This window comes from Theobroma cacao, chromosome 4, assembly GCF_000208745.1.
Source record: "Theobroma cacao cultivar B97-61/B2 chromosome 4, Criollo_cocoa_genome_V2, whole genome shotgun sequence".
NCBI classification, from domain to species: Eukaryota; Viridiplantae; Streptophyta; class Magnoliopsida; order Malvales; family Malvaceae; genus Theobroma; species Theobroma cacao.
In genome coordinates, this window is record NC_030853.1 from 31,002,290 (window position 1) to 31,015,688 (window position 13,399).

At 36.8% G+C, this 13,399-nt stretch overlaps 3 protein-coding genes across 5 annotated transcripts; 2 read left to right on the forward strand and 1 right to left on the reverse strand.

The window, feature by feature from the left end:
* LOC18603597 (protein FAR1-RELATED SEQUENCE 11) lies at window positions 814-4,875 on the reverse strand. 3 transcript variants are annotated; one of them, XM_018120469.1, is made up of 5 exons: window positions 4,394-4,875; window positions 4,239-4,291; window positions 2,746-3,753; window positions 1,942-2,385; window positions 814-1,849 (listed from the first exon to the last, which is right to left on the reverse strand). In XM_018120469.1, the coding sequence occupies exons 3-5, from the start codon at window positions 3,712-3,714 to the stop codon at window positions 992-994; spliced, it is 2,271 nt and encodes a 756-aa protein (XP_017975958.1). In that variant the 5' UTR covers window positions 3,715-3,753; window positions 4,239-4,291; window positions 4,394-4,875; the 3' UTR covers window positions 814-991. The 3 variants fall into 3 exon arrangements, with proteins under 3 accessions (XP_017975958.1, XP_017975959.1, XP_007035727.2); XM_018120470.1 differs by lacking the exon at window positions 4,239-4,291 and having other exon boundaries at window positions 4,563-4,875; XM_007035665.2 differs by lacking the exon at window positions 4,239-4,291.
* LOC18603599 (zinc finger protein 6) lies at window positions 11,003-12,219 on the forward strand. Its single transcript, XM_007035668.2, has one exon. It carries the CDS (start codon window positions 11,142-11,144, stop codon window positions 11,733-11,735), a length of 594 nt encoding a protein of 197 aa, XP_007035730.1. The 5' UTR covers window positions 11,003-11,141; the 3' UTR covers window positions 11,736-12,219.
* LOC18603600 lies at window positions 12,311-13,091 on the forward strand. Its single transcript, XM_007035669.2, has one exon. The coding sequence runs from the start codon at window positions 12,501-12,503 to the stop codon at window positions 12,870-12,872; it is 372 nt and encodes a 123-aa protein (XP_007035731.1). The 5' UTR covers window positions 12,311-12,500; the 3' UTR covers window positions 12,873-13,091.

Consider the following 13,399-nt stretch of genomic DNA (forward strand, 5'->3'; position numbering starts at 1 on the left):
AAAGGATTATTCTGCATATTTTTAGAGATAAAAGTCACACAAAAATATATAAAAAAGTCTCAGGCCACAAATTGCTCGCTCATGATAGACACGTGTATAATTCAATGTCGAGTTCTCACTTTCTCTCTCTCACCATCTTTGGCTCCAAGTGCATTTCTGGTCCTCTTTCTTTTCTTTTAATCTTTGGCTCAAAGTGTACCCTTTCTTAGCTCTGTTTTATTTAGTCATTGGCAAATGAAGAAATTCCCTGCTGCAACCACAGAGAATGATCTTCAGTTTCACATCTTAGACCCCACGATTTACCTGACCCACCATTTCTTATGATTGTATTCAGCATGTTCTGTATCTCATTCGTCATCACATCAACTTTTCTGAACCACGAATACCAGCAACCATATCCCAAGAGAAGTTACTATAAAGGATAGGTTACCATATGTGGGACTTTAATTTTGTTACCATGAAACAAAATACAAATATAGAAAGGTAACAAGGCCCTACTCACTACTCAGCTGCAATTATATGCTTGGACAGTTGGACTTACTTCTGTTGGCAAAGAAAGGGCAATAATTTTCATACTATAACAAAAGCTAAACAGTTTGCCTTCCAATGTTGACCAAGCAAAACATTAGAGTTCCTAAGGCAACTATGTACTACAAAAGAACAAATGAAAGAATGGGCTCAAAGAATATTTGATGTCGGTTTGCAGCAGTGCGTTCTGATCTGGTCCAGTTTATTCTGAGCGTAATATTATTGTTTGTTTATATCTCTGTTCATACTTAAACAGTTAAATTTTATGTTTGAAAAAGTTGTTAATTAAAAAACTGAAAAAATTATATAGATTGCGAATCGTTGATTATGGGAATCGGACAATAAGATCTTTACTCAAGAAAGGAATTCAAAAATTCCTTTCGCATGGCTGAATTTGGAAGGAGAATGAAGGGCAACAGCCATTTTCTTTGTAAACCTACTATTGGCGTCTAATAAGCTTAGTCTACAAGTATCCTAGTGCATCTCCATTCAAATTGTCCCCTCCCAGCATTGGACAGTCTGATGAATCATGTCCGAACTGCCCACAGCAAGACCCAGAAAAATGTCTCCGCTTTCGAGCAATGTCAATCCCATCTCTTGACCTTCTGTCCTTCATCTTTCCTGAGGTGAGAGATTCATGAGAAGTCCCGATGGTGAAGCTCTGAACAATTCCATCAGTATCTTCTACCTCTGGTAGAATCAAGTCGGAGGGACAATTGTAGACAATGTCATTTGCACTGTGTGTTGGCCTAGGAAGGTCCTTGATGCGGGATAAAACCATGGCAGTTTGATCACAAGCAACATCAAGGCGTTCCTCTGTTTCAATTGATTCTGCTATAAGTGTTGAAGCCATGGACTCTAACAACTGAATCTTTTCAGAATGCTCTCGTGTTGCATTCCTTAGCAGGTTTGTGGAGGATGAACTATTAATACGCCAACGGTTGGGAAGATACTGTTCTGGAATATGGAAGCAGTTATTGCTTGATAGAACACGAAGAACATGTCTGCAAAGGATGCCTGAAAACTCAAAGTGATGGCAACTACAACTAATGTGCTCCTCACATGGCACCCAAAGCACTTTGCACCCTCCATCCATCTGGGAATGGTGTTTGACATGGAAGCAACCTTCATCTACCAGAAAGGATGCATATTGCGGAGCCAATAAAAGCTCTTCTTGGAGCTTACCAAAGGCATAGGGCGTAAGAACAGTAGCTGCATGAGATTCAATTGGTGAACCTGTTTTGAGGCAGACTTTCTGCAGTTTCCTTTGCATCTTTTGCTTAGAACCAGCCCGGTCATTAAATTCAACAATCTCAGCCACCTGCAAACACAAATGTTCAAGTAAGATTAGGCATAGTGAAATATACATCAACTGGATAATCAAGAGGAAGGAACAAATCAAAATTTGCGCACTTGCTCTACAAAACGATCTTGTTGGGACTGTGCACTCAAAATCCGTTGGATGAAAGCATTAATAGTCTCTGATTGACATGAACTCGTCAAACCTGCAAAGAAATAAGGCCTCAAGAATGGCAAAGCCCAAAAAGTCCGCAATGCATATAAGCTGATAATGTGCTTATTTTCATGGAGTCCATTTTTATCAACCATGTCCCTCCATTCTTCTTCAAAATCTTCTACTAATTCCAGAGTATAAAGCTGATAAAAATCAGATTTCCAATCATCATATCGTGATCCAAGCAGAAAAGAGAACCAATCTGAGAACTTTGAGATTATGTGCCAGATGCAAAAGGCATGCTTGGTTTCAGGCATCTCAATAGCAATAGCCTCTTTCAGCCACATATTTTGGTCAGTTAGTAGGGTTTGTGGAGCCTTTCCTTTCATGAAGCCCAGAAATGTCTGCATAAATATAGGAACATGAAGAATTAGAAAGGATATGCATTTACAAGATCAAAAAAAAAAAAAGAATAATACATGGGAAATCAGAGAAGCAGAGGAACTAGACGGTTAAAGAACAAAACATACATTGATTGCACTTTTAATCCCTACTCACCATTTCATAAACTTTTATATCCCATAAACTTTACTTTGATCCCATTCAATTCAGAAATGAATTTGAAGATGAAGGCTAAGTGTGCAAAGTTCAGGGAAGGTGCTCCTATATGGTAAATTGCTGATTCCTAGTCTGAGTGATTGAGAGGTAAAAAGTTTATGCAGACAATTTTAGTTCTATCAAAAGTATGCTTATTGGTTTCTTACCTTCAATGCCCAGGAAAAAGATTGCATATTTTCATCCCGTAAAAGCACACAACCGAAAAAGGAGGTCATTCCATAATTGTCTACTCCAACCCAAATACCTAACAGCATGTCATAAGAATCCATACGGTGGGTCGTATCAAAAACCACAGCATCTCCAAATGTCTCGTATAGCTGAACAGATGAAGCGTAAGACCATGCAATATGCTCCAACCTGTTATGACCATCTAATTTGAAATCATATTGAAAGTGAGGATTTTCATCTTTCAATTTCTTGCACATTGCAATAAGATCAATAGCATCATAATCGCGATTGACATTTCTGAAAGACTGTAGCAGGTTTCTCACATCAATTTCTGTAAATGGTAAACAACCTAACTTAACTCCTTTCTCTAGCTCCATCAATCTTAACATTTGTCTCACTGACATTCCAGCTTTTGCAAACATGCAAATCCGTGCTTTGTCATCTGGAGTAATGGTGCAGTAGGCAGGAAGAAGACGCACTTCATTTGCTTTTAAGAGTTCATGGTTGTGGACATTGCTAAAGCCAGTAACACGCCATTCAGGGACATCAAAATCTGCCCGCTTGACAATGCGCATAGATGCTAGACAACCGCAACGAGATGATTTGCGATTCCTTTGCGTCTTCCCATCTTCGGACAGCTTCATCTGTGGATATCCACCTCGATGGCAAGTAAAATCCCTTCTTGTGACTCCTCGACCAACCCCATCTTTCCCTCGAGTTCGATGGCGTCTGATTGAGAAACCACATTGTTTGGCAAAACTGCAATAAAATTCGTAAGCAGCATCCTGTGATACGAATCTTTGGTCAATGAATGGAACAAGATTCACAGAAGTTTGTTGAGACAATATCGTGTCTTCAGGCATTTCCACTATGGTTCCAGTATCATCTTGAGATAAATCAGTGCCATTTTCTGAAGATTCCATCACCATACTCGTTCCTTCCGACATTCTTTCCGCAATAGATAAATGAAATAGCAGATACACTACCTAAAAACAATAATAGTTCATAGTTAAACAAAATTTTTAAATAAAGGGCAAGCCAATTACATTTCTGCATAAAGAGAAGAAGCAATACAATGAATGCAAGAAGCAGCTAAACACTGTCATAACACAATAACAAGACCATGATGTCCCTCTGGCTTCTAAGGAACCACATTCTATCAAGTAAAGAAACTAGCTGTCTTCTCCATCAACACACTTCATGCTAGCTCCAAAATGTTTCATATCCTCATAACATCCATTAGCAATAACTAATAGTTGAACTCTGAAAATTAACATTTAACATTAACAATGCTACTTCTTCCATTAACCCAATGTGTAGACTAACATTTCAGATTAAAGGGTATAAGCATTCCACCAATTCCAGCATATTTAGATCAAAATCAGACAAAAAAATTAAGCTTGATCAAAACAATCAAAACCCCCAAAACAAGGGTTGGATTAAAGCTTAAATTGGACCAAAAGGAACTCACTTGAGAGCTAAATTTCTCAATGCAATCTTGATCTCTTAGCCATTGGAATCCCTCTAAAAAATAACCCAAACCCAGAAAAGAAAAATCACCACAAAGTATAAGGGATCGATTCAAAAAGAAATTCTTTAACTAAATAAGCTGAAAGAAAAATTTACCCGGAATTTTCTAGGTAAAAAGTTATGTTTTTATAACGGTCAATAACGAACTGACACTAAATGGAAAAAAAGGAATAGAGAAAAGATGAAACTGGCGGGGAGGTTAAGGAGGGGTGAGCAGAGCGCATCCTCTGGAGAACGATTAGTATTCACAGGGAAGGTTGACTACCGTGCGCCGTCAGGGTGGTACCCGATGTTATCGTGCGCGCATGTTGATCATTAGCCGTTGGATCGAAATAAGGGGGTTGTTGATTGTGGTGGGGTCCGTTTCGAGACGGAGATTTCTCGGGGATACTTTTCCCTGAACATGGATACGCGCGATGGAGGAGCGTCGACTGCCAACGGTTCTCACGGGAAACCCGTGTTGCTTGTGACGCATTTGCCGTTTGCGCGGGCTTGCCTTATCCTGGTCGCTCGGCGTACGTTAGAGCGTACCCTGATCTTTGAGGCTTGTGGCTTTGGCCCGTCGCTTTGCCTTACTGGCCAACGGTTGATGCTAACTGCGCTTATTGTTACAGTGTACTTGAAAAATGAAAAATGTAACGGGTAATATCCGTTAATTTTAAAATTCCCGGATTCCAATCCGATTATAACTTCTAATAATAAATCCGAATCCAATTAATGAATACCTTATTAAAATTCGAACTCGTTTATTTAGTTTTAAATTACGTGACTACTCGTTACAGATTTCAATCCGATCCAAATTCTTTAAAAAAAATAAAAAAATAAAAAAATAAATTAAAAATTAATTTTATATTTAAATAATTTATCAATTATAAATAATACATCCAATAAAAAATAATATAAATATTAAAATTTGTTATTTGTAATTGAGTTTAAACAAAAATACTTGAAACTACTTTGTATACCCTACTTGAATTCGTTTACAAAATACTTTAGTCTTATTTATATCGGTTGGATAATATTTAATACACATTTATAAACTACCCATTGTTCTTTCAAAAGAATATATATTACTCGTTAATTATTTTGTTAATTTTGTTGAATTTATTTTTTTAATCAATCTTAAAAAAATAAGATATACCGATAACCGTTTATATATAGAAATTGTTAAAATTTTTTATTATAATAATAATAATAATAATAATAACAAAATTTATAATTATGTGGGTTTTTCTACTATTTTTAAGTCAAAATTTTGAGAAAAAACTTAGTACTAAGGTTTTCTTTAACGAAATAAATCATGGAAAATTTCTTCATGGGGCTTGACTGGCCCAAACAAAATGGGTCTTATCTTATTGAAAAATTGGACTGATCTTTGAGACAAGAAACACAAAGCTAGGCTCGAAGGATTTTGTTTCCTGCCATAAATCCTTAATTAATCTTATTTTAATCCAAATCTAATCTCATTTAAAGCAACCTTAAGTGACTCGAGTTTCATCTTTGTCATTATAAAATATTAAAAATTGAATCGAGAAATATTCATATTCTAATTTCAAGTCAACTCTTTTCGGTATTAAGGAAAACCGGTATGAATTTGTGACTCGAATGAATTAAGTCACTGTTAATAAAGTCGAAAAAGATGAGGTGGACAAAAAAGGATGTATTATTTGGTTGACCTTATAATAATAAAAACAAAACATAAGCATATGGAGTATGCCTATGCTTTGTATGACAGAAATGAGCAAATTTCGGGGCCACATTGTCACGTTTTGTAGTAAGTGACTATTGATGTAGCCTACTTCTATTCTAGTGGACCTTTTAATTTAGCTAGTTTAATTTCAATTTTCTTCAAAAAAAATACATGTTTTGTGTTAATATATATTATATAATTTAAATTTCTTTGTAGCATATATAATTTTATAATATAAAAGATTTCTCTTCCTATAATATGGTATTAGAACTTTGAGTTCGATATATCAAATTTTTTTTGGTAACAAGAGAGAGGGATGAGATGTGAATAACCCATCCCGTTTAATAATGTGATTGAATTGCGTTTAATCGTAATTATTAAATTTAAAAATAAAGTATGAAAATTACGATTTTAATGAATTGGTTCTCAATGACAAAGTGCAATTATTAAATTGAGATCTTAATCAACGAGACAGGTTTGTTTTAATTTCAATTACAAAACTTTTAAAGATTTACGATCATAATCATAAGAAATGACAATCATATAACTATCAAATTGAGAACTCTATTAGCGAAATATGTCTGTCTAAGTTTCAACTACAAAACTATTTTGAACAAGATCATCACAAAACTATTGGCCAACCAGTTATCGAAAATCCTTCCTTCACTTATTTCTGACAATCAAAATGGTTTTGTTAGTGGCAGGCTCATTAGCGATAATATCTTGCTGGCATAGAAGCTGATTGGTAAACTTGATTATAAATCGAAAGGAGGTAATGTGGTTTTGAAGTTAGATATGATGAAAGCATATGACCGATTACATTGGGATTTTTTATATTTGATGATGGCAAAATTTGGGTTTAATGAACAATGGATTGACATGATGAAAAGATGCATCTCAAATTGTTGGTTATCCTTGTTGATTAATGGGCATTCAGTTGGTTATTTTAAGTTAGAGGGAGGTTGCGACAAGGTGACTCTATTTCGCCACTTTTATTTATTTTATCAACAGAGTACCTATCCAGAGGCCTTAATTATCTTTTTGTTAGGTATAGTTCATTACATTATCATGCTGGTTGAAGTATGCTTGTTAGCCATCTAACGTTTACTAATGATGTTATGATTTTTACTAATGAGAGTCGTTCAACTTTGTAGAAAGTACTTGATTTTTTACAGGAATATGAACAGATTTCTGGACAGAAAGTAAACCAACAAAAGAGTTGTTTTGTTATAGTTAATAATCTTGCAACTTCGAGGAAACAAATTATCTCACACGTTACTGGTTTTATACATAAAATATTGCCTATAATCTACTTGAGAGCTCCACTCTATAAGGGTGCAAAAAAGGTGATTTTGTTTGATTCACTAATTATTAAAATACGTGACCGTATCTTAGGTTGGGAAAATAAGATCCTTTCTCCCGATGGTCGAATCACTTTACTTCGAAGTGTGCTATCTTCAATACCAATTTACCTCTTACAAGTCCTTAAGCCACCGGTGAACGTGATTGAAAAAATTGAGAGACTATTCAATAGTTTTCTCTGGGGCGGATCTACAGAGTGCAAGCGGATACATTGGGCGTCTTGGAACAATAGTACTTTTCCTTGCACAGAAGGTGGCCTAGATATCAGAAGTTTGAAGGATATCTTTGGGGCTTTTACAACAAAACTGTGGTGGAGATTTCATACATGTAATAGCATTTGGACGTAGTTCATGCGCGCAAAATACTGCACTGGTTGACTTCCTCATACGGCAACTACTAAACTGCATGACTCCTTGATATGGAAGAGAATGGTTGACGGTAGAACCTCCACTGAACCAAACATCAGATGGCGGATAAGAAAGGGTGAACTATTCTTTTGGCATGACTGTTAGATGGGTGATACACCTTTGGTAAATTCATTTCTTTTATTTTATCATTCAATGACTAAAGTTAAGTACTTTTATAATGGGAATGAATGGGATCGAGAAAAGTTGAAAATGATAGTTTTAGATGCAATTGTTGATAAAATTGTGCGGATTCCTTTTGATAGAACTAGGGAAGATACAACTTATTGGGTTCCGACATCTAATGGTGATTCTACAACTAAGAATGCGTGGGAATTAATCCCACATCGACAACGTACCAATTTCTTGGGTAAGCTCATTTGACATAAGAATATACCTCTAACGATCTCTTTTTTCTTGTGGAGAATGATCAACAACTAGATCCTAGTGGAGGTTCAAATGAAATCTAAGGGAATCCAGCTTGCCTCTAAGTGCCTTTGCTGTAATTCAAAGGAATCTTTACTTCATGTGATTTGGGCCAACCCAGTGGCTAAACAAGTCTGGCACTATTTTGCAAAATTCTTTCAAATCTATGTTATTAATCCTCTGACTATTAAACAAGTTATCTACTAATGGTACTACTCTGGAGACTATACTAGACAAGGACATATCCGTGTTTTAGTACCATTATTCATTTGTTGGTTTTTGTGGTTAGAAAGAAATGATGCAAAACACATGAATATGGGTATGAATCCTGAAAGAGTAATATGGTGTATCATGAAACTATTGAGACAGATGCACCGGGGAAATCTTCTCAAACGTTGGCAGTAGAAATGAGATACCCAAATAGCTAAATTGTGGGGCCTTGAATACCTATGTTTACATTCTCTGTCGCCCAAAATTATTAGGTGGATAAAACCATTGACGGGAGAATTCAAGTTGAATGTCGATGGTAGCTCCAAGGATAATTTTCAGAATGCAGTATATGGAGGAGTTCTTCGAGACCACGCAGGTATGCTCATTTTTGGATTTTTTGAAAATCTTGGTTCCATTCACTCTTTGCAGGCATAACTATTGGCATTAAATCAAGGTTTACTATTATGCCAAGAGTATAATATTTTTCGAGTTTGGATAGAGATGGATGCTCTTGTAGTTATTAATATGATTCAAGAGGAGAAGAAAGGATCCCATGGAATTTAGTATTTATTGGAATCTATTAGGAGATGTTTAAACAATATCTCCTATAAAATTTCACATATCTATAGGGAAGGTAATCAGGCTGCAGACTATTTATCGAATCAGGGTCATCATCATCAAAATCTTAAAGTCTTTACACGAGTTCAAGGTGAGTTAAGTGGCATTCTGAAACTAGATAGATTGAATATCTCATATGTTCATTTTAAATAAATGTAAAAGAGTAGTATTCCTAATTTACTATTCTTGTAATTTCTTTTTAGATTCTTGTAAAAAAGGTGACTCTTATCTTTATAATAGCACTCAAAAATATGCATGTAAAGGTAATTCATCTTTAGATATTTTTATATTATTACTTTGTGATCATGTAAAATTAGAGGTAAGGTTGATGTCTCCTTCCTTTTTGTATGATTTTCATTTTATTAATAAAATTTTAACAAAATAATTGGGTCCTGTGGGAATTTTCAACTTTAAAAAAAAAAATTCAACTACAAAAACTTTTAAAGATTTATGTTCATAAACACAATATCAAATTGAAACCTTAATCAATGAGATATGTCTGTCTACTTAATTATATTGAAAGGTTGCATTCTCTAACAACAAACTCAATGGGACATGAAACATTTCAATTAAGAACAATTTTCCAAAAGGTGACATGATTTAACTTGGCCATTTTCGGAATGCGTGCCCTTTGCCTCATCAAACAAAACCAAAACAACCAATCAAAAGTCGTGATCATGTTTTTCATACCATGATCATCGCACGAGCTCCATCTCTCCACCTGCCTATTCCCACTTTCTAGTTGTTTTCGTCGTGATATTACTGCCATCAGTGTTTGTTTCCAGGATCCACTGGCCTCAGGCTATTCCCATCCTGTCCTGTTAAAGAGAGAAAATGTCCCTGTAAGAATCCAACCTCACTGGGCCAATATGTAGAAGGGACTTGATGGGTTAAAAAGCTTCGAAATTATTGGCATTGGTTGGACTACCAAACGCCTAGACAGTGAGGATTTAGTGGCATTATTGATATCGCTTTGGTCCTTTTTACCTAGCAAAAAAAGGAACCACAGTACCATATGTTGTGCTCAAGTTGGAGGGTTGTGACACATGTAATTATTTTCAATAATTAGAAAAACCCGACGTAATGAATAGATAAACATATACATGTTCATGTTGTGTATCTTATCATTCGATCACTTCTCATATAATAAATTAAAAAGAATTATACATTAATTACATGTTCAAGTCCTCTTTGACCCTTCCATTTCTTAGGAAGTGAGTATCTAATCATCAGGCCGGCCAGCCAGGAGCATTTTAGGACTTAAAGAAACAAGGTGAGCTATTGGAGAGCTTTCCCATACGTATGCAAAAGTTCAATTTGATGGGGAGTGGTGGTGAAGAACCAACAAGGAAGGTTAATGATTACAGGCTATGTATGTAGCTTTCGAAGTGTAAATGTTTGGGGGATATTTTTCTCGGACACTTTCGATGGTGGTTGTAGTTTCACAAAGGCATATGTTAGTTGGTGAAGTCAAAGGAGGTCGCATTGTGGGTGACACTGCTATTAATTATCTCGAGCTCTAAAGAAAGCATGCAGAACCATCCTGGGCGTATCTCAGTGGCCGACAGTCACCAAGAATCATCAAGCATTCCCTTTGCTTGTTTTAGCAATGTGTCATGTTGCCATGTTATGGAAAATTATAGTCCATTGCTTTCTCCAAGGCAAATCAATAGAAAGAACCTTATTGCATGCTGCAGCTTGTTACCCTTTTCATCAGACTAGAAGCAGGAATCAAAATGCTAATATCAGGACTGCTGATTAGTTTGAACTGAGATTAAAGAAAGAATATATTTGTGAAAGACAAACATATCTGCAATCGTTTAATGTTGACAAACACTACAGACCATGGGATGTTGAAAGGACATGATACACGCGCTGAAAGCTTGGGACTTACTTTACAGATATGTTTTCAGTTTCGCACGAGTGCTTGTCTTCTATCAAAGGGAATTTATAAAGGGATTCACAGTAAACTGAACAACTCTGGCTGTAGTTTTGGATATGGTTGCTCACTCTTTGATTGAGGGTATTTGCGTCAGTCTGCATGGGAGATATACTCCTTCTATATATATTTCTATGGATCTCCAAAAAAATTTACATCAGCAAAGCAGCCCTTTTTCCTGGTGTTTGATTTAGCATGAGTGCACCAGAAACCAATGGCGCAGATGAGCCTGGCAGAGAACAACCTTCAACACTGAAGCTTTTCGGTTTTCCTGTAGCTGCCTATGACAAAGTGCCTGGATTTGTTCCAGGAAATACAGAGTACAAGAGATTTGAGTGCCAGTTTTGTCACAGAGGGTTTGCCAATTCTCAAGCTTTGGGTGGCCATCAGAATGCGCACAAAAGAGAACGACGAGCAAAACAATCCTCGTTTTTCGGCGATTATCATCATCAACAACAACAACGGTTTGTGACTTCTGGCCCGGTTATCACGGCGCATTCAGCTCGATCAAGGCGGTTGATTTATGCAAGAGGGTCCACGAGCATGACCGCAACTGATCATGCAGCTCGGTTTCGGGGTCTCTCCGCTCCATCTCTGCCAGTGCTACCTCAAAGGGGTCCTTGTCCCTTTCATGTTGGCGGGGCGCAACAGGGTCAGGGACCTTTTCCAGCACAAGCTGAAGTGGGCGTGAGCTCAACATCGGATTCATCAGCAGCTACGGAAGTAAGTGAAGGAGATAACATAGATCTCCATTTGAGGCTAGCACCATCATCCACTACCTCTAGATGAGCCACTGGTCCCTAGGAGAACACATCCTGATTTTGAACTTTAGTCCTGGTTCGAGTCTGTTACAAGCAAAAAAGGGAAAAAAATGTGGGTGTACATGATTGTGGTTTGTCCAATTTTTGACTTCTTCTCCAGGGGGGAGAATTGATCTTGGCTGTTACTTTTCTTCCTCACAGTTCCGATTGGTTAATTAACTGGCGAAGCCCCCTGTTGCTCGTTGAGCCAGGATTTGAACTTCTTGTTTATTTCTTCCCTCGAATCCTGAGGGGGCTCAAGTAGCAAAAATGCAGTCGAAGAGTACACTATGCAGTTGTAGTATAGCCCAGAATCCAAAATCCATGGTATGCTCCAAGCCCCCAACATGAAAACTTCTCCGAAAGAAGAAAGAATTTGAAAGTCTAGAAACCCTTTGATCTATTCAAGTTTAATTTAAGGGGACTGTAAACAATCTAATAGATAGCTGAAAACAGGGAGGAATTCAAGGTCATCCAACCAAGTCTAACATTCTTCAAAGTTTCAAAGTCTAATATTAGGAACCAACCAAAATTCAAACACAAGACAGCTATACAATTCAATAAACACTAAAATATTTGGTAGTATCCATATAACAACCTCAGAAAAAACATAAACCAGGTTCCTCTCTCCTCATCTCCATAAAAACCATCATTTTGTGTTATACATAACAAGATTCTGAAGCACTATAGCTTAGAAAATCTTCTCTGTTCCTGATCTCCCTCCCCCTCTCTAAATCTCTGCCAATTAGGAAGAATGGCAGGTGTTGCGAGAGAGATGGAAGATTTCAAGGCAGCAAACAGGACGTTCGGTGGTGAATGGAGGCTTGCGACGAAAGATAATAATACTTCATCAAATCAACCATCATCTCATCGCAGCACGCCGGATCCCCCTCCTCAACCTATCCGTTTACGAACACCACCAATGCACAACAAGGCCAGCAACAATTACACGAATTACAACTATAATTCTCGTCCGACATGGGGCGTTGGCAACCCTGAATTGAAGAGGCAACGCCGTGTGGTGAAGTACAAGTCCTATGCTGTTGAAGCCAAGTTGAAATCTTCGTTAAGGCACGGGTTTCGTTGGATGAAGAACAAGTACTGCGAATTTGTTCGTGGCTACTAGGTTGCAATGATGATCAAGATGAAGCAGAGAGGGGGTTGTTTTCTGAATCTTGTTTTTCCTTGCTCCTTGAGATAATGTAAAATACGAGAAGTAATTCAAGGAAGAATATGTTGATTTTTTTGCTGTACATAACAATTTACAGAACCCATGCTCTTTTCTTTGTCCTTCCTGGTTATAATCTCGGGCAATAACAACGTTTGTATGCAAGTTTTAAGCTGACATTGTCTTCTATGGGCTGACATTTCCAGGCTGGTTGAAAAGAAAACAAGACAGGATGAGCTTGGTTGGTTACTTTCAGACAATGTTCATCTTATTCCAGGCAAAAATGGCAAACCTGATTTATAACCTTACCTTGACAGCATTATATTTCTCATATAAATTTGGGCTCTCCTATCTGCAACTATCTTCAAGTGCAAAATCAAATCTACCATTGTAGGATATTAGAAGTTAGCTCTACATGTAAATCAGCAATTCATTCCTTTCCATAATTTCCTTAAATTTGATCCATTTTACAATTATTGAACATG

Bases quoted from the DNA above. Each gene is read 5' to 3' on its own strand.
- LOC18603599 (XM_007035668.2), top strand. From the start codon at position 11,142: ATGAGTGCACCAGAAACCAATGGCGCAGATGAGCCTGGCAGAGAACAA.
- LOC18603597 (XM_018120470.1), bottom strand. From the start codon at position 3,714: ATGTCGGAAGGAACGAGTATGGTGATGGAATCTTCAGAAAATGGCACT. The intron at 2,386-2,745 runs GTAAGAAACCAA...ATATTTATGCAG, and splicing joins CTTTTTCCTGGGCATTGAAG to ACATTTCTGGGCTTCATGAA. The intron at 1,850-1,941 runs GTGCGCAAATTT...TTGTGTTTGCAG, and splicing joins AAGATCGTTTTGTAGAGCAA to GTGGCTGAGATTGTTGAATT.
- LOC18603600 (XM_007035669.2), top strand. From the start codon at position 12,501: ATGGCAGGTGTTGCGAGAGAGATGGAAGATTTCAAGGCAGCAAACAGG.